The sequence below is a fragment of the Papio anubis genome, chromosome 2 (assembly GCF_008728515.1).
Source record: "Papio anubis isolate 15944 chromosome 2, Panubis1.0, whole genome shotgun sequence".
Taxonomy (NCBI): Eukaryota; Metazoa; Chordata; class Mammalia; order Primates; family Cercopithecidae; genus Papio; species Papio anubis.
In genome coordinates this window covers 14,209,160-14,235,310 of record NC_044977.1, presented here as the reverse complement: position 1 = coordinate 14,235,310, position 26,151 = coordinate 14,209,160, and the positions used below count along the sequence as shown (strand labels likewise).

General features: G+C 37.9%; 1 protein-coding gene across 1 annotated transcript in view; it reads left to right on the top strand.

Annotated features, from left to right (window-relative positions):
- PROS1 (protein S) overlaps positions 1 to 26,151 on the top strand; it is a 101,554-nt gene that overhangs the window by 36,730 nt on the left and 38,673 nt on the right. The window contains exons 2-4 of the mRNA XM_003893818.3: positions 8,215 to 8,372; positions 11,317 to 11,341; positions 23,917 to 24,003. Of these exons, the coding sequence (XP_003893867.1) occupies positions 8,215 to 8,372; positions 11,317 to 11,341; positions 23,917 to 24,003 (270 nt within the window). The remainder of the gene's footprint in view (positions 1 to 8,214; positions 8,373 to 11,316; positions 11,342 to 23,916; positions 24,004 to 26,151) is intronic.

Below are 26,151 nucleotides of genomic sequence, written 5' to 3'. Positions count from 1 at the left end.
ATTGTAACAAAATAAGTCAAATAGAACAAAAATAAAACATTTTCTGTGCAGTAACTTCTTGGTGCATGATGTCAAAATCAAATAATGTTTTGGGGTCCTAGTGGGTAGGGGATAAAAAAAGTGAAAGCTGAGTATGGACGTATCTTGCTGCATGTCATGAAAAAGACCTCCTGTTGTAGCATCAGGAAACATAACCAGTTTGCAATCTAGTGGTCAGGAGAAAAAAAATAGACTTGTAGAAAATTCCTTCTTTATCCTTGCCAACATCTGAGCTCTTGAATCCCTTCAATGAAGCGTCTTCATTTATCACTGACCAAGAACAAACAATTCAAATAAAATAAATGGCCAGTGTGACTTTTTATCTGGGTAATAAAGCTGCCTATTTTATCATTTGAGTAAAGATATTTGCTGTTTGGAGGGAATAACTAATGTGTACCGCTTTCTCTGTCTAGTTAAAAGTTTTAATCTGCGGAAACAATGCCAGAGTGACTTTTTTTTTTTTTTTTTCTTTCCTAGAAAGGGACTGTAAATTGAAGTTATAATTAAATCTTGGAGTAAGGAGAGGTCCATTTCACTTCTGTTGTAGTTAAACAGTTCAGGCATTGCTCCTGTACTCATTCATTGATCTGTTCCAGAATGGAGGGTCAATGGTCACATTTTTTTTTTTTTTTAATTCCACCAGTGGCTTTTCTACTTCTAAATAAATACCAGCCTACACTCCCCTATCCTTAATGGTTTAGAACTCACCTTTATATGTGCAATATTTCGTTCACAGATTACTTTCTCTTTTTCTCTCCCTGGATTTAAATCTTTATCCACACCTATCTCTTATGATCTTTGACTCTCGTAAAGTATTTCTCATCAGTCAGTATTTGCTCAGTCCTTCAAAAAGACCTAGATACAGTTCACCATTACAGAATGTTCTTTAACCCATTCCAAACCTTAACACAATGTGAGAAGAAATTGTTGGGCAGCAGCATAATCCTCACTGTGATACAAAATGTAAAATCTAGAGAAAAGCAGGGATAATAGTTGGCCAATCCCTACATAAAAACCTGTCTTTGAGTTTTCCTTAATCCTGGCAACCTTCACATTTTAAAAATTGCTTCCTCTCCCCAACTGGAAATTTTCTGTGGTAGAAATCTTTATGAAAAATAACTGAAGTATTTTACAGTTAATGTAATTATTTTAAATACATTTTTGAATATACAGCCATTTTTACCATTATTATTTAGTATTTTTTACCATTATTAACTAGCCTTTTGTTTGTGTGTGTGTGTGTGTGTGTGTGTGTGATGGAGTCTTGCTCTGTCACCCAGGCTGGAGTGCAGTGGTGCAATCTCTGCTCACTCCAGCCTCCACCTCCCGGGTTCAAGTGATTCTCCTGCCTCAGCCTCCTGAGTAACTGGGATTAGAGGCACCCGCCATCACTCCTGGTTATTTTTTTATTTTTTTATTTTTTGAGACGGAGTCTCTCTCTGTCACCCAGACTGGAGTGCAGTGGTGCAATCTCGGCTCACTGCAACCTCTGCCTCCTGGGTTCAAGTGATTCTTCTGCCTCAGCCTCACGAGTAGCTGGGGTTACAGGCACGCACCAACACGCCCAGCTAACTTTTGTATTTTTAGTAGAGATGAGATTTCACTATATTGGCCAGGATGGTCTCAAACTCCTGACCCCGTGATCCGTCCTGGCTAAATTTTGTATTTTTAGTAGAGATTGCATTTCACCATATTGGCCAGGCTAGTCTCGAACTGCTGACTTCAAGTGATCAGCCCACTTTGGCCTCCCAGAGTGCTGGGATTACAGGTGTGGGCCACCACGCCAGCCCATTATTAATTAATTTTTAAAATAATATATGCAATTTTTTTTCCTCAGGCTTTTTTTTTTTCCCAAGGTCTTGTGCTGTCACCCAGGCTGGAGTGCAGCGACATAATCAGGGCTCCCTGACCTCAACCTTCTGGGCTTAAGCAATCCTTCAGCCTCAGCCTCTCAAGTAGTTAGGACTACAGGTGTGAGCCACCATGCCCAACAACTTTTTTTTTTTTCTTTTTTTTGAGACATAATCTCACTCTGTCGCCCAGGCTGGAGTGCGGTGGCGCAATCTTGGCTCACTGCAAGCTCCGCCTCCCGGGTCCTCGCCATTTTCCTGCCTCAGCCTCTCGAGTAGCTGGGACCACAGGCACCTGCCACCACACCCGGCCAAGTTTTTGTATTTTTAGTAGAGACGGGGTTTCACCATGTTAGGCAGGATGGTCTCGATCTCCTGACCTTGTGATCCGCCTGTCTCGGCCTCCCAAAGTGCTGGGATTACAGGTGTGAGCCACCGTGCCTGGCCCATGCCCAAATACTTTTTAATTTTTTTGTGGAGATGGTGTCTCCCTATGATGCCCAGGCTGGTTTCAAACTCCTGGGCTGAAGGGATCCTCCCGCCTCAGCCTCCCAATGTGTTGGGATTACAGGTGTGAGCCACGGTACCCAGCCTCAGTCTTGGTTTAAATAAAATATACTGTTTCAACAATTGAGACGCGTGAAGCACAGTTATATCTCAAAGTATTATCTGGTGGTTCTCTGTATTTGTAAAGTGAAAGCCATTTTCCTTCACCTTATCCAACACTGAAGCCCAAACAAAAAGAAAAACACTCAGCCAACCCAAATACTTGCCAAAGACTCTCTTCTCAGAAACATTCTTTCAAGGGCAATTTTTCATTTTTGAGATGCCAAATAAGAAGAGCCTAGGGAAAAGAGAGATGGAAAGTAGAACTAAAAGAGAGATGAGCTTTTGGAGGGAAGAATATGAGAACCATCTTTGCAAAAAAACAAGGGAGCAAAATGGAAGAGCTTCAGAGGATAAGCTATCCTAAGGTCTGGACCCTCCTCCATCTGCCACCTCATCCTTACCTGACTGGTCAGTGTTGGACAATGCAGATCTTTGGTCGTGAACAGAGGGTGGCATTAGCAGAGGCAGTGCTAGCATCACTATCATTACAGGGGGTCTTATGAAATCAATAACAATAAATTACTTTTTTGGAGGTAAGTCAATCAAATTTACACTAAAAAAACAAAGATTTACCCCTCACATGAAGAGAACATATGAAGGCTGTGAATACAGTTTCAAAGAGAATTCCAGTTGATGTTTGCACAATGGTTTTATTATTGTCATAATTGTTCCATCTGCTTTGGTCATTATTTTGAAGAAGGAGTGACTCAGGTAAGTTAAAAAAATCAAGTTGACTCAGTTGTACTTCTTATCTTGCAAGACTCATCAACTCCACATTTTAACCTAAAATTTTGAATCTGAATGTAACACTTTTCAAGCAACATAGTTGGATTTTAACAAGGACTTTCTTGAGATACTTCCTAATACAAAGAAGTGAAACAAATGAGTAAGGGACAGTGTGCTAATACAAAAAGAGGACAGGTTTGGGATGCTGGTTGTCTGTGTTCTTAGCTATGAAAGCTTGGTAAAATTAACTCAACTCTAAGTTTTAGCTTATTCATGTATAAAATGGAAAATTTTAATCTACTTAGAACAGTTATGATTCAGATTAAAGGAGATAATGTAAAACAGCATTTATGTGTTTATATGTCATGGTTATTATGGCAAATTACGAAACTTTTTAGATATTCCTGCATGTCAGCAAGGTGAATATTTTTGGGCAGAAGGACTTTGAGCCAACTGGTGAAAGCACTTCAGACCCCATGCTTGTCTCTTCCCACAGTCCTGTAGTTTTAATTTGGGTTCATGATGTCATGCTTGTATCTTTCTGGCAAGAAGCAGTAGACTGCTTCAAAAGCCATTCTCTTAGATGGATGGGTTTATTTTGTAAAGGACAACTAATTATTTAAGATAGCGACCTTATCCACTGCACAACCACATAATTTCTTTTACAAAAATTAAAATCAGCTCATGGCAGTTGTGCAAGAGTAGAGTATGAGCTGTGGCAGTGGGAGCCATGGAGAACAAACATGTAGAAAGTTTCTTCTGCTCTTTGACCAAGTATTGTTTGGTTGAAAGTAGTGCAGCCAAAACCGTAACCAAAGAAGGTATTATGCTTCCAGAAACTTCTCAGAAAAAGTATTGCAAGCAACAGTAGTAGCTGTTGGATTGGGCCCTAAAGGAAAGGAATTCAAGCAGTCAGTGTGAAAGCTGGAGATAAAGTACTTCTCTCAGAATATGGAGGCGCCAAAGTAATTCTGGACCCCAAAGATTATTTTCTTATTTAGAGATGGCGACATTCTTGGAAAGTAGGTAGACTGAAATAATTCACTGTTGAAATGGCATCAATGTGAAGCTGCCCATTCCACTGAAGTTCTAAAATCTTATATCATATATCACCATGTCTTTTATTATAAAGTAATTATATCTAATGACATCAATGTCTCTATGATTTAGTTTCACTGTACTGATAAACACATTTCCAAATAAAAATATGTAAATAAAAAAATTAAATCAGGTACATCATGGACATCTGAGTAGCAGAATATACAGAAGAAAAGAGCACTAGGCTAAGGGGATGGGTATATTTGAATTCCATTAGCGTAGTTTACAGCAAATGATGTCACCTCTCAGCTTCAATTTCTTCAGTAGGAAAATAGGGATGATAATTTTGTCTTATAGTTTATTTCATTATGTGAAAATCAGATGAAATAATTAATTCATGCTTTGAACATTGTAATGTATCATGCCAACTTAAAGCATCGTTGGGCTGGACTAGATGAAATCCAAATTTGGTGCAAATATATTTAGACAAAAATTTTTTTGTTATTAGCTTAATTTTCTGTAGGACAGAAGCGTAACAGTTTTTGCTTTTTAATATTCCTCTCAACAATAGAGACAATAAAACTTCCTGATTTTTGAAAAGCAGCAGACAACAATGGATTGCAGCTCTGAGAGTTGGGATGCCTGTGATCCACCTGTAGTTTTGTTGTTTATTCACTTTACAGTTATGGGAAAATATGTTGCCTGCTTTTTACCTGAGTTTCATCATCTCTTAAATAATAAAAGTTGTTATGTTTACTTTTCTAAACTTAAGTGGACATTCCTAAGAACTCGAAAACCTTGGCTGTTCTGGGTGATTTAGACCTTTGCTTTCACAAGCATGAATACAGTATGTGTTACTTCACCTGATTTGTACCGTTTAGTGGGGGCCCATACGGGGAAAGAGATGTTCTTAAAATTCACTATCCAACTCCTAATTCCAGAAGTTAATATTGTGTAAGGAAAAAATGCCAAGAAGTGAATATTCGTGGTGCTTTATTTCCTAAGTGCTTTTAACCTTGATTTTTAAAATTGAATCAGTGTATTCACCCTTTCATTAAAGTGTTATTGTTTTCCCCTGAATCACGTATTTGCTGTGAAGTTCAAAAAGTCAAATTTTTTTTTTTGCTGTATTTATTAAAAACTAGCATATGTAAAACTACTTCAAATAAATGAGATAATTGTCCATGACAGGCCCTTTCATTGTTGACAGGACTGTCATTGATCAGTCAATAACACACTTGGCAGAGAGCATGATCACAGAGTACCATCTTTTATATGCACACTGCCTTGACTTCATCTCTATTTTCATGAGCATGATAAACATGGCAAGAGATAGGGTTATAGATCTAACCCAAACGATTTATTCATTTATCCATTTAAACTTCTGCTTTGGCAAGTCAGAAAAATAAAGTAATATTACTTCATTCTTGAAAGATGTTTCAGTTACTTAACAAATGTGGTGAGTGACTGTCGATTAGTCTTTTTGCTTTTTTTTTTCCTTCTATTATTCAACTTCTGAGTATTTATTGCTTATTGTTTACCAGGTAATAAGAGACAAGAAAAGGAAAAGAAATTCAGACATTTATATTACTTGTTTATCTTCTTAGTGAAAGAACCATTTGTGGTTAAAATCAGGAAAAAAGTTATTTGTAGATTTTATTTATATTTTTTACATTTTTCATTAAAAAGCTATATTAACATACTAAAATAATAAACCAAAACTCTACGCTCTCCATACTTTTCTCAGATATAATTGTTGTATTAGCAGTTTGTCTTTCCAAACTCCTTTCTATGTATTTTTCCACATGATATTTACATATCTACTACTTTAGCTGATTTATAGAGAATTATGCTATGAGTGTGGCATTTTACAACTTGCATTTTAACTCACTGTATCTTTGAGATCTTCAGTACAAGAATATCTTCCTTTTAGCAACTGCATATTATTCCACAGTACAGGTTTATTATAGCTTTTATTTCTATTCACCTCTTTTTTTTTTCTTTTTTTTTTAAAGTCAGGGTCTTGCTCTGTCACCCACACTGGAGTGCAGTGGTGTGATCATAGCTGACTGTAGCCTTGACCCCCCGCAGGCTCAAGTGATCCTCCTGCCTCAGCCTCCTGACTAGCTGGGACTACAGGCATGCAGCACTACACCTGGACAATTGTTAAAATTTTCTGGAGATATGGGGTCTCTCTTTGTTGTCCAGGCTGGTCTTGAACTCCTTGGCTCAAGTGATCCTCCTGCCTTGGCCTCCCAAAGTGCTGGGATTACAGGCCTGAGCCACTGTGCCTGATCCTGTGCTCCTCTTGATAGATATTTAAGTTGTTTTTAATTTTTTGATCTCACAAACAGTCTTTCAATAAACGATTCTATTTTTTCCAGCACATGGGCATATATGTAGAACATACTTAGAAGCAGAGTTGTTGAGATGAAGAGTGTATGTGCTTTAAATTTTAGCAAAATACCTTCAAATAAAACCTGCCAGTTTATGCTCTACTACCAGTGTACAAGAATACATGGTTTCCCTTACTCTCACCAATAATTGATATTATCATTCTTTTAAAGTTTTGTCAGTCTAATATGCAAAAATCCAATTTTTAAAAAGTTTGATTTGAACACTTTATAATGTTTATTGCCCATTTTTTCTCTGTAGTGATGGTTTATATGATTGTTTATATTGTTTTCTTTATAGTTTGTTTATATTTTAGAAATACAACCATACGTGCATTTCTGTATTGGTCAGCTTATCTGGATGCTGTTTTTTCTATTCTATATGCTGTAGGTATTTTCCTCCAGTCTGTTGCTTGATACTGAACTTTGTTATGTTATTTTTATTGTTGCTGTTCAACAACAATCTCCACAGAGATCACAAAGGTTTTTCATTAAAATTGAGAAAGTTTATTACTCTTGCTTTAAAGATCATATGGCTTTTTTTTTTCTTTTTCTTTTTCTTTTTTTGTCTTTTTTGAGACAGAGTCTTGCTCTATTGCCCAGGCTGGAGTGCAGTGGTGCAATCTCAGCTCACTGCAACCTCTGGCTCCCTGGTTCAAATGATTCTCGTGCCTCAGTTTCCCAAAAAGCTAGGATTACAGGCATGTGTCACCAGGCCTGGCTAAGACTACAGCTTTTGACATAGGCATTTCATTATGGTTTTTTCTTTTTCTTCAGATTTTTTTTTTTTTTTTTTTAGAGTGAGGGTCTTACTGGCTGGAGTGAAGTGGTATGATCATAGCTCACTGTAACCTTGAACTCCTGAGCTCAAGTGGCACTCCCTCCTTAGCCTCCCAGGTAGCAAGGACTACAAGTGCATGCCACCATGCCCAATTAATATTTTTTATGCGGTGGTACACTCTGGTAATCCCAGCTACTCAGGAGGCTGAGGCAGGAGAATCGCTTGAATCTGGGAGACAGAGGTTGCAGTGAGCCGAGATCGTGCCACTGCACTCCAGCCTGGGCGACAGAACGAGACTCCTTCTCAAATATATGTGTATATATATATAATTTGTTTGTTTGTTTTTTGTAGAAATGGGGTCTCGCTCTTTTGCCCAGGATGGGTTTGAACTCCTGGGTTCAGGTGGTCCTCCCGCCTCAGCTTCCCAAAGTACTGGGATTACGAAGGTGAGCCACCACACCTGACCTCAGCATGTTTTCTCCAATGTAGTCCTAATGAAGGAAATATTGAATATTACCTGGTATGTTTAACCTCAAGTATAAACCTGAATAATTTGTGTAGACCATCATACGAGGGCTGCAGCTGCACACCAAACCTGCTCTCTGAATTGTTAACCAACGTGCTTCTGTATCTGCATTTCTTTCTTAGTTCGATCATACTGATTTTAAATGTCATAGAATTCACAGGCAGAAAATGATTTTAACGCTTATTGTTTAATAAAACAATATATTTTAGTTGGAAAAATGATTAATTCATATAAACTTATTTTTTCCTTCAGTTTTGTCAAAGCAACAGGCTTCACAAGTCCTGGTTAGGAAGCGTCGTGCAAATGCTATGCTTGAAGAAACCAAACAGGGTAATCTTGAAAGAGAATGCATCGAAGAACTGTGCAATAAAGAAGAAGCCAGGGAGGTCTTTGAAAATGACCCTGAAACGGTAAGCATTTATGGAAACTGTCAAGTTCACACATCTAGACATACAACTACAGACTGAACATTTCCAGCCTGTACTCCCTTCTGTTCCATCTTAAAGTCAATGATTTTGTGTATCACCTTCCACACATAACCACTTCCATTTCAGGAGGAAGTACCTCCAAAGGAAAATGGGCTTGTTAGGCAGACGGTTCTGACTAAACTACAGTTCAGTTACACCTCATTATCAACAAATAGTATTGACCTCATGGTTTGTAAATATTTTCTTCTAACCAGAATTTGATAGTGTTAGGGGGAGAGGAGAGGAAGTGCCTTCAAAGGAAAATGGGTTTGTTAGGAAAATGGGGTTGATCACCAATAACAGCTTGTTCTGACTAAACTACAGTTCAGTTACACTTCATTATCAGCAAATAGTATTGACCTCATGGTTTGCAAATATTTTCTTCTAACCAGAATTTGATAGTGTTAGAGGGAGGGGAGAGGATGTCTCAAGTATTAACGTGTGTGTGCGCTAGTTTGAATTGTTATCACAATGCTTCATTAAATTTCTCCATTGGCATTTTTTTTTTAATTTAAATTTTAATTTTTTGAAACAAAGTCTCTTTCTGTTGCTCAGGCTAGAGTGCAGTGGTGCAATCTCTGCTCACTGCAGCCTCAGCCTCCCGGGTTCAAGAGATTCTCGTGCCTCAGCCACCTGAGTAGGTGGGATTAGAGGCATGTGCCACCATGCCTGGCTAAGTTTTGTGTTTTTAGTAGAGACGGGGTTTTGCCATGTTGGCCAGGCGAGTCTCAAACTCCTGGGCTTAAGCAATCCACCTACCTCAGCCTCCCAGAGTGCCGAGATTACAGGCACGAGCCACTGCACCCGGCCTACTGTTACTTTACATGAAAGATTTTAAGTCAGAATTGTAGGTATCATCTAATATTGAAATTTTAAATAGATTTTAAATAGATCTCAAAGTAGAGAGAACAGTGTAATAAATTTCAGTATGCAAACTCCCCCACCCCTTTAATAATGATCAACACTCTGTCATTCTTATTTTACCTTTTTTTACCCCATCTCTTCTAATTTTTATTTTGTTATTCTGGAATATTATAAGGCATGCCTGTCTGCCCAAGATACCATATTAGTACATCACTCATTAATATTGAATATGTATTTCTAACATTGTAGATACATTCTATCAGCTTAGCCTCTAAGCAGCAAAAGCCCAGAGAGGGAGAAGACCTTAACACAGAGGGGGAAAGATAGTGAGTAAGGAAAACTCATTTATGCGCTTCCTCTCTTCCACCAATTCTAACATTGGTCTCACTGACAGAAGAGAAAAAAGTGACAGAAAGAGCAAGACAGAAAGGGGAGAAACGAAAAAAAAAGTTACTTTTTTTTTTTTTTTTTTTTTAAAGACAGGGTCTTGCTCTGTAGCCCAGGCTAGAGTGCAGTGGCATGATCATGATTCACTGCAGCCCTGACCCCCTGGCTCAGGCAGTCCTCCTCTCTCAGCCTCCTATGTTGCTGAGACTACAGGTGTGTAGCCCCACACCTGACTAATTTTGGTATTCTTTGTGGAAAGGGAGTTTTGTCATGTTGCTCAGGCTGGGCTCAAGCAATCTGCCCACCTTAGTCTCCCAAGGTGCTAGGATTACACGTGTGACCACAGTGACCCCCCTGCCACACCCCCACCAAACATTTGTTACTGTGTTATGATTCTCGTGATTACAGGTGTCCACATCTCTAATACCGCAGTCCACATTTCCAGTCTTCACAGTACCACTTATGCCTCAACATCTCTAATATATTCCTTTGACGGTCGCAACATCACCTTTGAATCCCATTATCTATTGTGTAGGTTTATATGTGAGAGGAGGAAAGAATGAGGCCTTTGACTCAGTTCTGGATGAGCTTATGTTCTGTTCTTACTAAGTGGTAACATTGAATATGTCTTTGTATAGAAATTTTGGTTTCTCGTGAGGTATTCTTGTACTGTTAATGGTACACATTAGATATATCGTGGCTTAAGAATGCTTTCGTGGACCAGCCTGAGAACTTTACTATCAGAAATTTTTAACATTTTTCTCCCTTTAAGAAAGCACATTATTTACTCCAAATGACTGATTTACAGACAAACTTTTGGTATATAACCAATTTATAAGTAAGGTATTACACGTACATAACATGTACAAGATAAATGTCTACTTTAATTCACTTAAAAGTATGTCACTGTTAGCTGGGCACCTTGGCTCACACCTGTAATCCCAGCACTTTGGGAGGCCAAGGCAGGAGGATCACTCGAGCCCAGCAGTTTGAGGCCTAGGCAGCATAGTGAGACCCCATCTCTACAAAAAAATAATTTACAACAACAAAAAATCAGCTGTGCATGGTGACATGTACCTGTAGTTCCAGCTACTTGGGAGGCTGAGATGGGAGGATTACTTGAGCCCAAGGTTGAGGCTGCAGTGAGTCATGGTCATGTCACTGCACTCTAGCATGGGTGACACAGAGAAACCTCATCTCGAAAAACAAAAACAAAAACAAAAACAAAACAAGAAAGAGTATGTTACTGTGATTGAACATTGAATCTGTGTGGGTGATCATTATGATATAAAATGTGTCAAATGGTTATCTAATCATTATGGAAAAATTAAAGGATGTACAAAAAAAGGGCATACATGATTATATTTACCATCTTAAATCGAGCTTGTTTTCAGATTAGAAGCTTTTGAAACATGATTAATTGATCAGTATTTCTTTAAGCCTAAGTATCTTATTGGTTTAACTTTATTGTTTTCTCTTGGTATATCTTACTATATAAAAAATTATAATGTGAAAATGATGATTATATGTAATTTATTTGCATCTTTGACATAAAAACACATTATAAAATTAAGTTTTAACTCTATAATGAAATTTAGGTTTGCTAAGATATATGTTTTCTTTTTCTTCTTTCTAGGATTATTTTTATCCAAAATACTTAGGTAAGTTCCAAACATCTCAATTATATAATCTTAGAAATGGAAGGGAACTTAGATATGTTCCTGTCTAACTCTCTACCCATCTATTCCATCCAATGTAATTTCATTATCCTTGGGAGTGAGGTTTCATTTTATATGCAATTTTGCTGTCTTTATATTTAAGACATGTTGAGAAATTTGGAACAGTTCTTTAATTACCATGTAGCATTTTAAATTTTAGTGTTTTTCTTTCTCATGTCTTTCTCATGAAGCTCTTGGGCTGATGCTCAGTTATATTAAGGTGCTGGACATAGTCTATGAGCATGTGCGTTTTCATGGGTTAACTTTTTTTATTTTGTTTTTTGAGACAGGGCCTTGCTCTGTCACCCAGGCTGGAGTGCGGTGGCCTGCTCTTGGCTCACTGTAACTTTTGCTTCCCTGGGTTCAAGTGATTCTTGTGCCTCAGCCTCCTGAGTAACTGGAATCACAGGCATGTGCCACCACACCCAGCTAATTTTTGTATTTTTAGTAGAGACGGGGTTTTGCTATGTTGGCCAGGGTAGTCTTGAACTCCTGACCTCAAGCGTCCACCCTCCTCAGCCTCCCAAAGTGTTAGGGTTACAGACATGACCCACCCTGCCCAGCCTTAGCTGCTGTAGTTTAAAAGGGCAGTGGGATATAGATATACATCCATGAAAAAGACGTTTTCTTTTGTAAGGTTACATGTTACTCCTCACTTTTCAAAACAAAACCCAAGAATTTATACTATGAAAGTGTAGAAAAGATAGTATATCTAGACTATTTCAGCTTTTTAATTTTAGATAGAAATGTAAATATTTTATAATAAAAATAGACAATATTTGACTGTTAAATATTACGTGTGCATTAAAAAATACAGTGCTGACTCTTGCTTTTTAGGTCCATGTAATGAGGCTGTGTTTTTGCAGGCACACTACTGTAGAGGATACATTCCTTTGATCGGAGTACATTTGGATAAAGATAAATACCATGTTAATACAGCATTATGTGTTCTGGGGAAGTTCCTTAGATAAAATATTTTTCTTTTCTCCTTGTATCTCTCTTCCACTTTTCTAGTCCCACCCAACTCTTTCTTCTCTTTGCCTATCTCATTTGGCAACATGGTAAAAAAAAAAACAAAGTATAAAACAAAACAAACTAAAACAAAAACACAAGATGTGGGCTCCAGCCTCAGACCCAAAAATTTTTAGCTGTTTCAGATGAAACAAGTTGTTTAGCTTTTCAGGTTCTGTAGTTTTAAGTGTGCCCTGTAACTATATTTCTAACTTCAGAGCTTTTTTTTTTTTTTTTTTTGAGACGGAGTCTCGCTCTGTTGCCCAGCCTGGAGTGCAGTGGCCGGGTCTCGGCTCACTGCAAGCTCCGCCTCCCGGGTTTACGCCATTCTCCTGCCTCAGCCTCCCGAGTAGCTGGGACTACAGACGCTCGCCACCTCGCCCGGCTATTTTTTTTGTGTTTTTTTTTACTAGAGACGGTGTTTCACCGGGTTAGCCAGGATGGTCTCGATCTCCTGACCTCGTGATCCGCCCGCCTCGGCCTCCCAAAGTGCTGGGATTACAGGCTTGAGCCACCGCGCCCGGCACTTCAGAGCTTTTAAATCACCAAATAAGTCAATGTACATAAATAACTTACTGTGTCAAAATTTCTTCAAATGTATTCTTGTTTAATCACCCCATCAAGTGAAACAAAAATATACTTTTTATTATGATTTGTCTTTTGATTTAAATTTCATATTTTGGTCTTTATTTGTATATAGGCATGTGTGGTGAATTCCACTGTTAAAAACAATTTTTAAAAATGTCCTGCCTGAGTTAGACTTTTTTTTTTTTAATTTGATGTGTATATTCTATAGACCAATGGCTCTAATTTGAAAAGCAAAACAAAACAATCCTTTCCCTGGTAAATCTAACAGTAGTTTTACTAACTACAACAGCTCATATAGGAAGGCCCCTGTAGTGAGATAAGGTCACCAAAGAAATTAAATAACTATAACCCATATATTTGGGGCAACATTTAGACTTAGTTTTCAGGGGCTAATAAAGCACTTCAGTTGGCCTACATATTCCCTGTGCTATCTTGAAAACATGCGATTTGGAAATAAGTACTCTGGGTTTCATTATAGTTTTTAAATTGTGTTCTTCTCTTTTGTAAGAAGTAGAATAAATCACTACCATTTTCATAGGCCTCGTATCACCTAACAGAGTGGGTGTTTCTATTAAAGAGAGAGAAACTTCCTGGGAAGAATGGTAAACTCTGAGCCTAAATATAAACATTAGAAATCATTTTTTGGTGTAAGCTGGCAAAAAATAAAATAAGAAAAAAACCCTGAAAAATAAAAAATAAAGAAATTATTTTTAATTTCTAATTCCTGCCAAGTTGGTGAATTACCTCAGAATGCTGACTCCCTCCCTTCGAATCTTCTCTAAAGAAACAATAAGATTCCAAGCACGAATAATAACAAACTAAAATGACAACAACAAGAAGTGTAAGAAATGTCTGGGTAGACGAAAAGCTGGCCTGACCTGCTGGTATGTGTGGTGGGGGGATTGGGTTCTAACTGACAAGGCAGTAGTGACAGAACAGATTTGACCATTTAAAACATGGCCTGAGCTTTCCAATTGAGAAAACAAACACAAAAAGTACAAGAGAGCAAACCCCGAGTAACAAGAAGTTTTAAAATAACAAAAGCAGAGATAGAAATAAGTGGAATAGAAAAACAAAAGTGAGCATTAACAAAAGCAGATTCTCATTCTTCCAAAAGGTTAGTGAGACTGACATCTGGCAAGAATAATTAAGGAAAAACAAAATAGAGAACGAGGAAATGCCAATACATAGAGTACAAGGTGGAAAGGGAAAGTATTCTAAAGTCAACACAGGTTAAAAACATTATCGTAAAATATTATAAACAGCTACATCAAATACATTTGGAAGCCTAAATAAAATGGATGTGTTCCTAGAAAAACACAAAATATCTGTAATTTCACGGGAAGCAATGGAGAACTTAGTTATACAAACAAGTATTAGACAAGTTGAAACGGCAGCCAAAGCCCTCTTCTTCCTATTTCTCCCAAAACCCAGATCCAGATGGTTTTACAAATGAACTCTTACAAATTTTAGGAAACTGTTAATGTTTCCCTTATTAAGATATTGTCCTTAAAAAATGAGCTTATTCTAAGAGGCTCGTGTAATCTTGACTCCAAAACCAAATAAAGACATTTAGTAAACTCATTTTAAAATTTAAGTGAGAGAATAGAAGAAAAGAAAAAGAGAATTCCTTTTGCTTTCGGAATTAATTCTAAATAAAATGATATTCAGTCTGATCTTAAGTGTGTTAAAAATAATATCATGATCAAGTAGAATTATTCCAGAAATTTAAAGATGATTTAGCGTCAGAAAATCAGCTGGGTGCAGTGGCTTATGCCTGTAATCCCAGCCACTCAAGAGGCTAAAGTGGGAGGATCACTTGAGGCCAGGAGTTTGACACTAGCCTGGATAACACAGTAAGACCCCACCCCTAAAAGTGTAGTATTACCTCAGTTCATACAGAAAAAGCAGTTGATAGAGATCACTCCTTAGTTATGATAAAAGCTTTTGTCAAACTAAGAATATAAGAAAAGGTTCTGAGGTTGGTAAAGGTTAAATACAGAAAAACCACATAATTTATCTTCCAAATTTTCACACTTCAGTTCACGATTAATACTGCACAAGGTAAATGTCAGCTATAAAAAGAATAAAGTAGGATTGTTTTGGGCAAATTGGCATGAGAAAGGAAGGAGGGAGGGATGGAAAGAGAAAGAGAAAAGAAAAAAGAAAAAGAAAGAAAGTGAACAAAATCTACAGTAAACATTACACCTAATGGATAAAATTTAGTTACAGCTTCTTTAAGGTTGAGAACAGAAAGAAAAGTACTGGAGGTTACGTTCAATGCAATAAGGAAAGAAAAATAGGGATTTTATAGATCATAAGCTATAATCTATTCCTGTCATTGTTTTTAATTGATGTAATACTGGAAAAAAATAGAATCCATAGACAAAACATAAGAACACATAAGAGATCTAGATAACTCTTTGACTCTCCTATAAAAATCCATAGTAGTTCTTTATGCAAGCAATAGTCTAGTAGAAATTAAAAAGATGATACCATTCACAATAGCAGCAAATCCCATAAAATATCTACAAATATCTTAAAAACACATAAAAGCCTTATGGAGAAAATTTTAATACTCAAATTGAAGACATAGAAAATGAATTAAAACCATGGAAAGATACTTCATGATCTTGAATTGAGTGATGCTGTAAAGTGATCAATTCTCAAATTGATTTTATTTTATGTTATTATATTTTATGATTTTAGAGATGGGGTCTCTCTATGTTGCCCACGCTTGTCTCAAACTCCTGGGCTCAAGCAATTCTGCTGTCAGGGCTTCCCAAAGTGCTAGGATTATAGGTGTGAGCTACTATGTGTGGCCATCCTCAAATTTATATGTTCAGAGCAATCTTGTTTAAAAAAAATATTTTTAAGAAACTTGGTAAACTCATTTTAAAATTTAAGTGAGCGAATGAAAGTCCACACATGTCTAAAATACAAAAAAGAGAAATACTTTATCAAATATTAATAATACAAAGCTATAGAAATAAAACTATATGGTATTTTCAGAACATGTAGACTAATGAAACTGAACAGAAAGTTCAGAGAAAGACTCATGTATCTATGACAACCTAATATTTGATAAAGATGATACTGTAAGTCACTGTGGATTATTTAAAGATGTCATTGCTAAGAGTGGCCAGCTATTAACAGACAAATAAATGTGGGTTTCTAATTACCACCAAGTGTAAAGGTGAATTCTAGGTGGAATAAAGACAAAAATGTTCAAATAAAACTATGAAATTAAAGAAACAATGTGGGAGAATATCTTTGTGACTGATGGCCTGGGGTAAAATTTTAAATTCACACACTGTAAGGTGAAATAATAAATTTGATTATAACAAAATTAAGAATTTATCTTACAAGAGAGACATGAATAGTAAGATTAAGAGACAAATGACAGATGTTTCTGTCAAATAAATATCAAAAATTTAAATATCAAGAGATGATATTTATAAATGTTTAATTTTTTTCAAATCTGCAGGAAAAACAAAGATCAATAGAAAAATGGTAAAAAAAATGGGGAAAATTTTCAAAGAAGAAAAGTTTCAGATTTGGAAAATGACATGAAAATATGCTCTATCTCCTTAGAAATCAGAAAAACAATGTGATGTTACTTTATTACCTGTTAGTCTGCCAAAAATTAGAAAGCAAGGATGTAGAAATCCTCGTACCCCACTGGTGAGAATGCACTTCTGCCAAGCCATTAAGTACAATCCTATTTAATGATCACACAATTTCACCCCTGGATATCTATTCCAAAGAAATTGTTATGCAGGTACTAAGGAAACATACATGAGGATGTACTTTCCATCTTCTTGTAGAGGTAGAAAATTGGAGGTAATTTGAGTGTCTATCATGGGTAGACAGAATTATAAAGTGGTGGTTGCATACTGTGATGTAACGCTTAGTGGTTAGTAGCAATGAATTATGTGTAGCAGCATAGATTGATCATAAAAATCAAGTACTGAGTGAAAAATATTAGAGGATGTGATATTTATACAAAACCATTTACACACATGAATAAAAACATGGACATGAATTGTAAATATATATTTTCAAGAACACTTACAAATTTTAAAAATACACATAACCACTGGGCATGGTGTCTCATGCCTGTAATTCCAGCACTTTGGGAGGCTGAGGAGGGCAGATCACTTGAAGTTAGGAGTTCGAGACCAGCCTGACTAGCATGGTGAAACTCCATCTCTAGTCAAAATATAAAGATTAGCCATGAATGAAGGAGTGGTGGCGAGGCCTGTAATCCCAGCTACTGGGGAGGCTGAGGGACGAGAATCGCTTGAACCCAGAAGGTGGAGGTTGCAGTGAGCCCAGATCGTGCCACTGCACTGCAGTCTGGGCGACAGAGACTCTGTCTCAAAGAAAAAACAAAACAAAGCAAAACAAACAAACAAAAAAACAAAAGCCACATAACCCATTAGAATGACTGCCTAAAGGGTGAATGAAAGTGGAAATGGAGGAAATGGAGATAGAAAGAAATATATACATATTTTTTGAAAGCAAGTGATGGGCTTTTCAAAGACCAGTGATCATAATGCTCTCAAAGGGATGGGGTATGAATAACTCAGCCCTGTGCTCCTCCAGTCAAAACAAGCAAACATTCAGCCTTTTATGTGATGTCTTTTCTGTGACTTAAAGACAGAGGGGTATAAAGTAGTTTCTTGGAGAAATAAAAAATTTACTTGACTCGTGATCCATTATAATTCCTTGGTCTAGGAGTCAGTGACTGTTCGAACTATTTTTTAGAATTGACAAATCAAGATAGCTAGGATAGTGGTGCCTATAGAAAGTGGCAAAAGGAAACCAGTTTGATTGTTAATAAAACTAATGGTGAAAAATATAAGTAAACGTACATGTAGCAAGATCTTTTCCTAAGAGGTTATGCCTTGACCACCAGAACCTCTCTTGAAAGGGTCTGTTGCTTAGCCTTTCTCTCCTATGGTCCTAATTTCTGTTTTTAATCCCTTTTCTTGTGGGAGCTTCTGCATCAGTTTACAGAAGCAGAGACAATCTCCCTCCAGCTTTCACCTTCCTGTTTACCCTCCTCAATTTTTCCTATTCCTGTTGTGTGGTAAAAAAGTTAAGCGGGAATATGAGGGTTCTGTATTGCTCTGCTTTGGAGTGGCAAAGCAACTGGCTCTCCACACTGTAATTCTGAATGCACTTTTCCATGACAGTATTATCATGAATAGTAATGTAGGCTCCTATATAACGTGCCTTATGTGTTTAAACTAATGTAGTCTGGCCTGGGGTTCTAAATCCATATGAAACATTTCACTTGGGTCTCCAGCCTCAGGGCTTTCAAATTTTGGCTGTTATTCACTGTAAAATTTGCCAGAGATGCGAAATGAAGCTTTTACAAAAGTGATGATTCTAATGAAGTATTCACACTAGAATAAATGAAGTCTGAGAGTAGATGATACAAGAGGAAGGACAAATGAACCAAAGATAAGACTACTCGAGACCTAAAACTACTTGGGTTTTACTGGGGCTGAGTTTGGCTCCCTTCCCCTCTCTATCTCTTGTACCCTTTTGCGTTACTACCTTCCATCATGGAATACTGCAGTAAGAAGGCCTTTACCAGATGATTAGCACCTTCATATTGGACTTCCCAGCCTCCAGAACTGTAAAAAAATAACTTTTTTCTTTATAAATTACTGAGTCTGTGGTATTCTGTTATAGCAACACAAAAAGGGCTAAGACGAAACACTGGTGCCAGACATTGGCTTGTTTCTATAACAAATACCTGAAAATGTGGAAGCAGTTTTGAACTGGGTAATGGCTAAAAGCTGGAAGAATCTGGAGGAGCAGGCTAGAAAAAGCCTAGATAGCTGTGAATGGACCATTGAGGATGATTCTGGTGAAGAGTCAAAAAAAGAAAAGACATGTAGGAAAAGAATGTAACTTCTTAGAGATTACTTAAGTGTCATGATTAGATTGTTGGTAGAAATATGAATGCTAAAGGCCATTCTGATGAGATCCTAGATGGAAATGAGAAACAAAGCACTGGAAACTAAAGACCAACATTGTTACAAGGTGGCAAAGAAATTGGCTGAATTATCTCCATGCCTGAGGGCTTTAGGGAAGGCTGAATTTAAGAGGTATGTACTAGGATAGCAGAGATTCTAAGCAAAATATTGAAGGAACTGTGTGGCTACATTTATTTATCTATTTATTTATTTAGAGACAGAGTCTTGCTTTGTCACCTGGGCTGGAGTGCAGTGGTGTGATCTTGGCTCACTGCAGCCTCTGCCTCCCAAGTTCAAGCAGTTCGTGTACTTCAGCTTCCCAAGTAGCTAGGATTACAGGTGTGTGCCACCACACCTGGCTAATTTTTGTATTTTTAGTTGAGACAGCATTTTTTCATGTTTGCCAGGCGGCCTCAAACTCCTTACTTTAAGTGATCCACATGACTCGTCCTCCCAAAGAACTGGGATTACAGGTATGAGCTACTGTGACCAGCCTTTATGGCTACTTTTAACTGCATATAGTAATATATGAGAAAAAGAGAAATGATTTAAAGATGGGATTTATAAGTCAAAGGGAATCAGGGCAAAAACATTTGGGAAATTCACAGCCTGGTCATATAAAGAGTGAAAAGGTCTTTAGGAGAGCAAACCAATGGTGTGTCCCAAGTTACCATTTGCCAAAGAGATTACCATGAATAGAAAGGAGCCAGGAGCTCATTATTTTAAGTGAAGTAACTCAGGAATGGAAAACCAAACACTGTATGTTCACAGTCATAAGTTGGAGCTAAGCTATGAGGATGCAAAGGCATAAGAGTGATACAATGGACTTTGGGGACTCAGGAGAACTGGTGGAAGCGGGGTGAAAGATAAAAGACTACACGTTGGGTACAGTGTATACTGCTTGGGTAATGGATGAACTAAAATCTCAGCAATCACTATGAAAGAACTTACTTATACATGTAACCAAACACCACCTATTCCCCCCAAAACCTGTTGAAATTTAAATAAATAAATAAATAAATAAATAAATAAATAAATGGATCCAAGTGCTGTTTTTCAAAACAATGGGTGAAAGACCTCAAAGACATTTGAGAGATTTTTGAGGCTGCCTCTCTCATCACTGGCCCAGAGCAGGACCTTGATGCAGTTTCCAGAGGGGCACCTGCAGGACCACCACTGCTCAGCACGACCTAGGGACTCTGCTGCTTGAATTTCAGCACAGTGTCCCTTGGCCATCCCAAACATGGCTCAAGTGGGCCTAGGTGCATCTCAACCCACCACTCTGGAATGTACATACCTCATAAGCCTTGGTAGCATTCATGCGGTGTTAATTTTGCAGGTGCACAGAATGCAAGAGCTGTGGGGTCATGGTGGCCTCCATCTAGATGTCAAAGGTTATTATGGACAGTCTGGGGGTGCCCAGGCAGAGACTTGTTACAGCAGCAGAGCTACTGTAGTGAACCCCCACCAGGGCAATGCCTAGTGGAGCCATGGGAGTTGGGAAGCCCCAAGAGCCCAGAACTATAGGGCTACCAGTATGCAACTTCTGTCTTGGAAAGCTGCAGGCACAAGACTCCAACTTGTGAGAGCCGCAGCATGGCCTACACCCAGAAAAACCATAGGGATGGGTTGGCCAAGGTCTTGAGATCTCAACCCCTACCCCTGTGTGCTCAGAAGTCAGCATACAGAGTCAAGGAAAACTGTATTAGAGCTTTAACATTTTATGTTGTTTTTCTTAATGAGTTTTGGACTTCCTTAGGACCAGTTACTGTTCTTACCTGTTTTACCTTTTTGTAATGGAATCATGCTTATCTCACTGCATTTTGGAAACTCATAGCTGGTGGGAATTTGCTTAGGGTGAATCATGCCATGAATCTCACCCACATGTGATTTAGATGAGACTTTGGACTTCGGACTTTTGAGTTGGTGCTAGTATGAGTTAAGACATGGGGGCTTATATTAGTCTGTTTTCACACTATTATTATAAAGACATACCCAAGACTGGATAATTTATAAAGAAAAGAGGTTTAATTGACTTATAGTTCAGCACGACTGGGGAAGTCTTGGGAAACTTAGAATCATGACGGAAGGCAAAGGGAAAGCGTATTAGTTAATTTTCATGTTGCTAATAAAGACATACCTGAGACTGGGTAATTTGTAATGTAAAAGAGGTTTAATTGACTCATAGTTCCATATGGCTGGAAAGACCTCATAGTCATGGCAGAAGGTGAATGGGGAGCAAAGTTACATCTTACATGGCGACAGGCAAGAGAGCTTGTGCAGGGGACCTCCCATCTATAAAACCATCAGATCTCGTGAGACTTACTCACTACCATGAGAACAGTGTGGGGGAAATTGCCCCCATGATTCGATTATCTCCACCTGGCCCTGCCCTTGACACATGGGGATTATTACAATTCAAGGTGAGATTTGGGTGGGGACACAGCCAAACCGTATTAGGAAGCAAGGCACCTTCTTCGCAAGGCAGCAGGAAGGAGAATGAACACAGGAGGAACTACCAAATACATAAAATCATCAGATCTTGTGAGAACACCATGGGGAAAACCGCCCCCCGGACTCAATTACCTCTACCTGATCTGTCCCTTGACACTTGGGGATGGGGAGTTTAGAATTCAAGATGAGATTTTGGTTGGGGACACAGCCAAACCATATCAGGGCTACAGAGATGGAATGAATATATTTTGCACATGAGAAGGACATGAATTTTGGGGGCTGGAGCAAATGCTAGGCTTGAATGTGACCCTCAAAAAGCATATGCTGGAAACTTAATTCCCAGTGGAACAGTCTTGGGAGGTGGGGCCTAATGGGAGGTGTTTAGGTCATTAGGGCTCCACCCTCAACACCAATTATGAAAGGACTGGAGGCTGCAAGTTCGGCCTCTTGCTCTTTCACCCTCTCAACTCTCTTGCCATCTGCTGGGGGATGGTGTAACAAGAGGGCCTTCATGAGATGCCAAAGTACCTTGATATCAGACTTCCCAGTCTCCAGAACTGGGAGAAGTAAATTTCTTTTATAAATTAGCCAGTCTGTGGTATTTTGTTATAGCAACACAAAGTGGACTAAGATAGGGGCTCCAGAAACACCCCCATGATGTGTAAGGTAAGACTTACTTGGGAGGATATTCTGACTCACCATGGTAGGCTGAATAATGACCTCCTTACTCCACCCTGCCTAGACCTCCCCGCCCCAAACATATCTATGTCCTAATCCTCAGAACTTGTGACTGTTACCTTATATGGCAAATAGAGACTTTGCAGATGTGATGAAAGATCTTTCCATGGAGACATTATCCTGGGATATCTGAGAGGACTCGATAAAACCATAAGGGTCTTCATAACAGGATGGCAGGAGATCAGAGGCAGTAGTAGGATATGGAATTGACAAAGCAAGAATTGGTAGACATACAAGAATGAGGCCACGAGCCCAGGAATGCAGATGCCTCTAGAAGCTGAAAAAGGCAAGGAAAGGGATTCTTCCTTGAAGTCTCCAGAAGGAATGGATCCCTGCTAGCCCTTTGGTTTTAGACTCTCCGCACTGTAAAACAATACATTTTTATTATTTAAAGCTACTAAATTTGTGGTAATTTGTCATAGCAGCCATAGGTAACTTAAACACATACTGACTTCAAATGAATCTTTTAATCTGTCTGTGATAAATTATATTTTTCCAAAGATAGTTCAAAAATGTCTCCCATTCCACATGCCCTTCTGCAGTGTCATTTTGCCATATCCTGATCGAGAGGTAGAATAAATCCCCTACCCACACCCTACCCTTTGAATCTGGGTGGATCCTGGGACCACTTTGATCAATATAATATGATAGAAGTGATACAATGTCCCATAACTGCCATAGCAGCTGGCTTTCTCTCTCTTAGAAGTTAGCTGTCATGAAAGAAGTGCCACTGTAAGACCAGCATGCTAAGGGAAACACCCACACGGAGAACTTTGAAGCATGATCTATCACATGGAAAGACAGATGCCGAAGAACATAAGCTCCATCTAGGAAGCAGTCCCCTGCCACAGCCATCCTGGTTGACTCCATTGGCAGCAGAGACAAACAACCCAACCAAACTCTGCAAATATTTGACCCACAAATCATGAGAAAAACACAGTGATTATTTAGGCTACTAATTTTGGGGGTGGTTTGTTACTTGGCAAAAGCTAAGTAAAACACCATCTTTTTTTATAGTAAGTCGGTGACTGTCTGAACAATGAAGTAATACATATAGTGTCTTTAATGCCTGTTAAGAAATATATTTTTGGCACTAAGTAACTTCTAGTTACCTTAAAGTCGCAAAGTATTTCATCTTTACAATTCCACCTGTCATTTCTTAGTTTCCTAGCAATATCTACCAGGTTGCTATATCTGATTTCACAGCGTTGTAGTGAGGAATGAAGGGAATGAAGTAAACCTGTTTTGTAATATAGAAGCATTATACAAATATTATTGTATTAATCTCAGGGCAACATTAGAAGAATTCAAAGTAGCCTATAGCAAGTAGAAACACGAACTGATTCTATTGACTTAATTATGTATACTTTATAAATCAGACTCTGGTCAATAGATTTGAGAGTAACATCTTGTTTCTGCTATGGAATTAAAAGCATATATGACAATAAATTTCTGTGCTAAATCAAGGTTTTTTTCACTTCTGACTTTAAGGTTCTTCTCCAGAGAGAAGAAGCTGTTACAGACCTATTTTTTATGATTCTGTATCTGTTGCCATCTTACTTGTAGATTTTTAATTTTGCAAAAAGGTAGATGGAAACGTTTAGTGTTGCATTTTGAAGGCTGAATCTTGTGAATCCACAGGAGCATAAATATTCTACCTCTTGGGACGGTTCCTACCATGAATTCAGATCAAGTATGTGTGTCTAAGAAGATTATGTTCGTTTTTCTTTTCAGTTTGTCTTCGCTCTTTTCAATCTGGGTTATTCACTGCTGCACGCCAGTCAACTGATGCTTATCCTGACCTGAGAAGCTGTGTCAATGGTAAGCACTTCTACCATCTATTGAAAAAACAAAACAAAGACTCTGTAGGTAAAGTACACCCATGCTAATGTAAACTAATGTTTCAAAATCGAGAAATGATCCTTTGATGGGTTGTATGTCCAGCAAAGAAGTATTTTCAAACTGCATTTAAAATACTTGTTTGTGGTTGTAAATGCCGCTGTATTACTCAAAATGAATTTTTTTGCCTAATGTTTAAACTGAACAGGGTTCTTTGTTTTAGTAAGCTTTAGGTCAACAGCTTCAGAATTTTTATTCTCAATGGCTTTATTTTGGCTGTTGTTGCATAATCAAGTAGTGTGACTAAATGTTACAGTAGGTTAATAGCTCAAAGTAGAGCCACGTTTATTCTTCTAACTTTCTGGCACTGATAATATAAACGTGGAAAATGTTATATGAATCAAATTAGCTTTCTTGCTCTGAAGTTCACAAGGGGCTTAATGATAATTCTGGTAGATTATTCTTGACTCTTTGTTGGGAAATCGGTAAATTAGTAAAAGCAAATGGTGCAACCGCAGATATAAATTGTGATGTTTGTTCAGAGAATATTTTACATCAAGCATTGACATTCTCTAGATATTCATTTAACTGTGTTTTTCTCTAACTTAAAGTGCTTGCAATTACACAGGTAGAACAGTTTGTCTGAACACGTATGTTTAATTATTTAATTCATGCTTTTTCTTTTCTTAAAATTTACCAAAGAACAGAAGAATAATAGTTTTGATAAAAATTTTCTATTAGTTTGTTTTCTGTGATTTTTAACTAATACCTAATGTATTACCACGTTTCAAAAAACTTGATCCTATGAAGACTTTTTAAAAAATTGTGGAATTAATTAGGCATTATTTAGGTTGGTTATTTATTTATTTATTAAACAACAAAAATTTTCTTTGACTAACATATGCAAAGAGATAGAAATATTGGCAGTATTGGGAGTATTGAAAGTATTGGAAGGATAGGAAGAACACGTATGGTTGATTGGGAAGTTGAGAAGCTGGTGTGCAAATGTGCAGAAACGAAGGGACTATTGCAGTGTGTGATAAGGGGACAGAAATTACAAATAAAAAACAAATAGTATGTCATTTGCCATATTGATAAAGTGCTTTGATAGTTTAGGAAGAAAATAAACAAGGCACTATAATTGATCTTTACTTGTACTTTTTTTTTTTTTTTGACAAGCTCTTGCTGTGTTGCCCAGGCTGGAGTGCAATGGTGCAATCATGGCTCACTGCAGCCTCAACCTCCTAGGTTCAAGCAATCCTCCTACCTCAGCCGCCTGAGTAGCTGGAACTACAGGCACATGTCATCACTCCTGGCTAATTTATTTTTTATAGAGATGGGGTCTTGGGTGTGTTGTCCAGGCTGGTCTCAGACTTCTGGCCTCAAGCAATCCTCCTACCTGGGCCTCCCAAACTGCTAGGATTACAGGCATGAAACACCATTCCAGGCCCTACTTTGTACTTCTTAATATTGCTCTTTTTCTCTGCTAATATTCCTTATTTTAAAATCTATCTTATATTAATATAGTCACTCTGGCTTTCTTTTGATTAGTGTTTTTATGGTTTACTTTTCCGTCCATTAACTTTGAACATACCAGTATGTTTATATTTCAAGTGAGTTTCTTTTGGGTCTTGCTGTTTTCTCCAATCTGACAATGTCTGTCTTTTAAGTGGAGTGTTAGACTGTAAACATTTACATTTAATGTTACCATTGATGATGGTTAAAGTCCATTAATCCCATCTGTTCTTTTTTTTTTTGCGGGGTGGCGTGGGGCTGGAAGTTGATTACATTTTTCCATTTTATCTCCTCTGTTATTAATTATGCTTCTCAAACTTCTTTTACTCATTTCTTTTCTTTTCTTCTTTTCTTTTTTTTTTTTCTTTCGGTCAGGATCTCACTCTCTAGCCCAGGCTGGAGTGTGGTGGGGTGATCATAGCTCATTGCAGCCTTGAACTCCTGGTCTCAAATCCTTCTTCCTTTCTGCCTCAGCCTCCTTAGTAGCTAGGGCTGCAGGCATGTAGCACCATGTCCAGCTAATTTTTAAATTTGTTTGTAGAGATAGGGTCTCACTTTGTTGCCTAGATAGTTTTGAACTCCTGGCTTCAAGTGATCTTTTTACCTTGGCCTTCC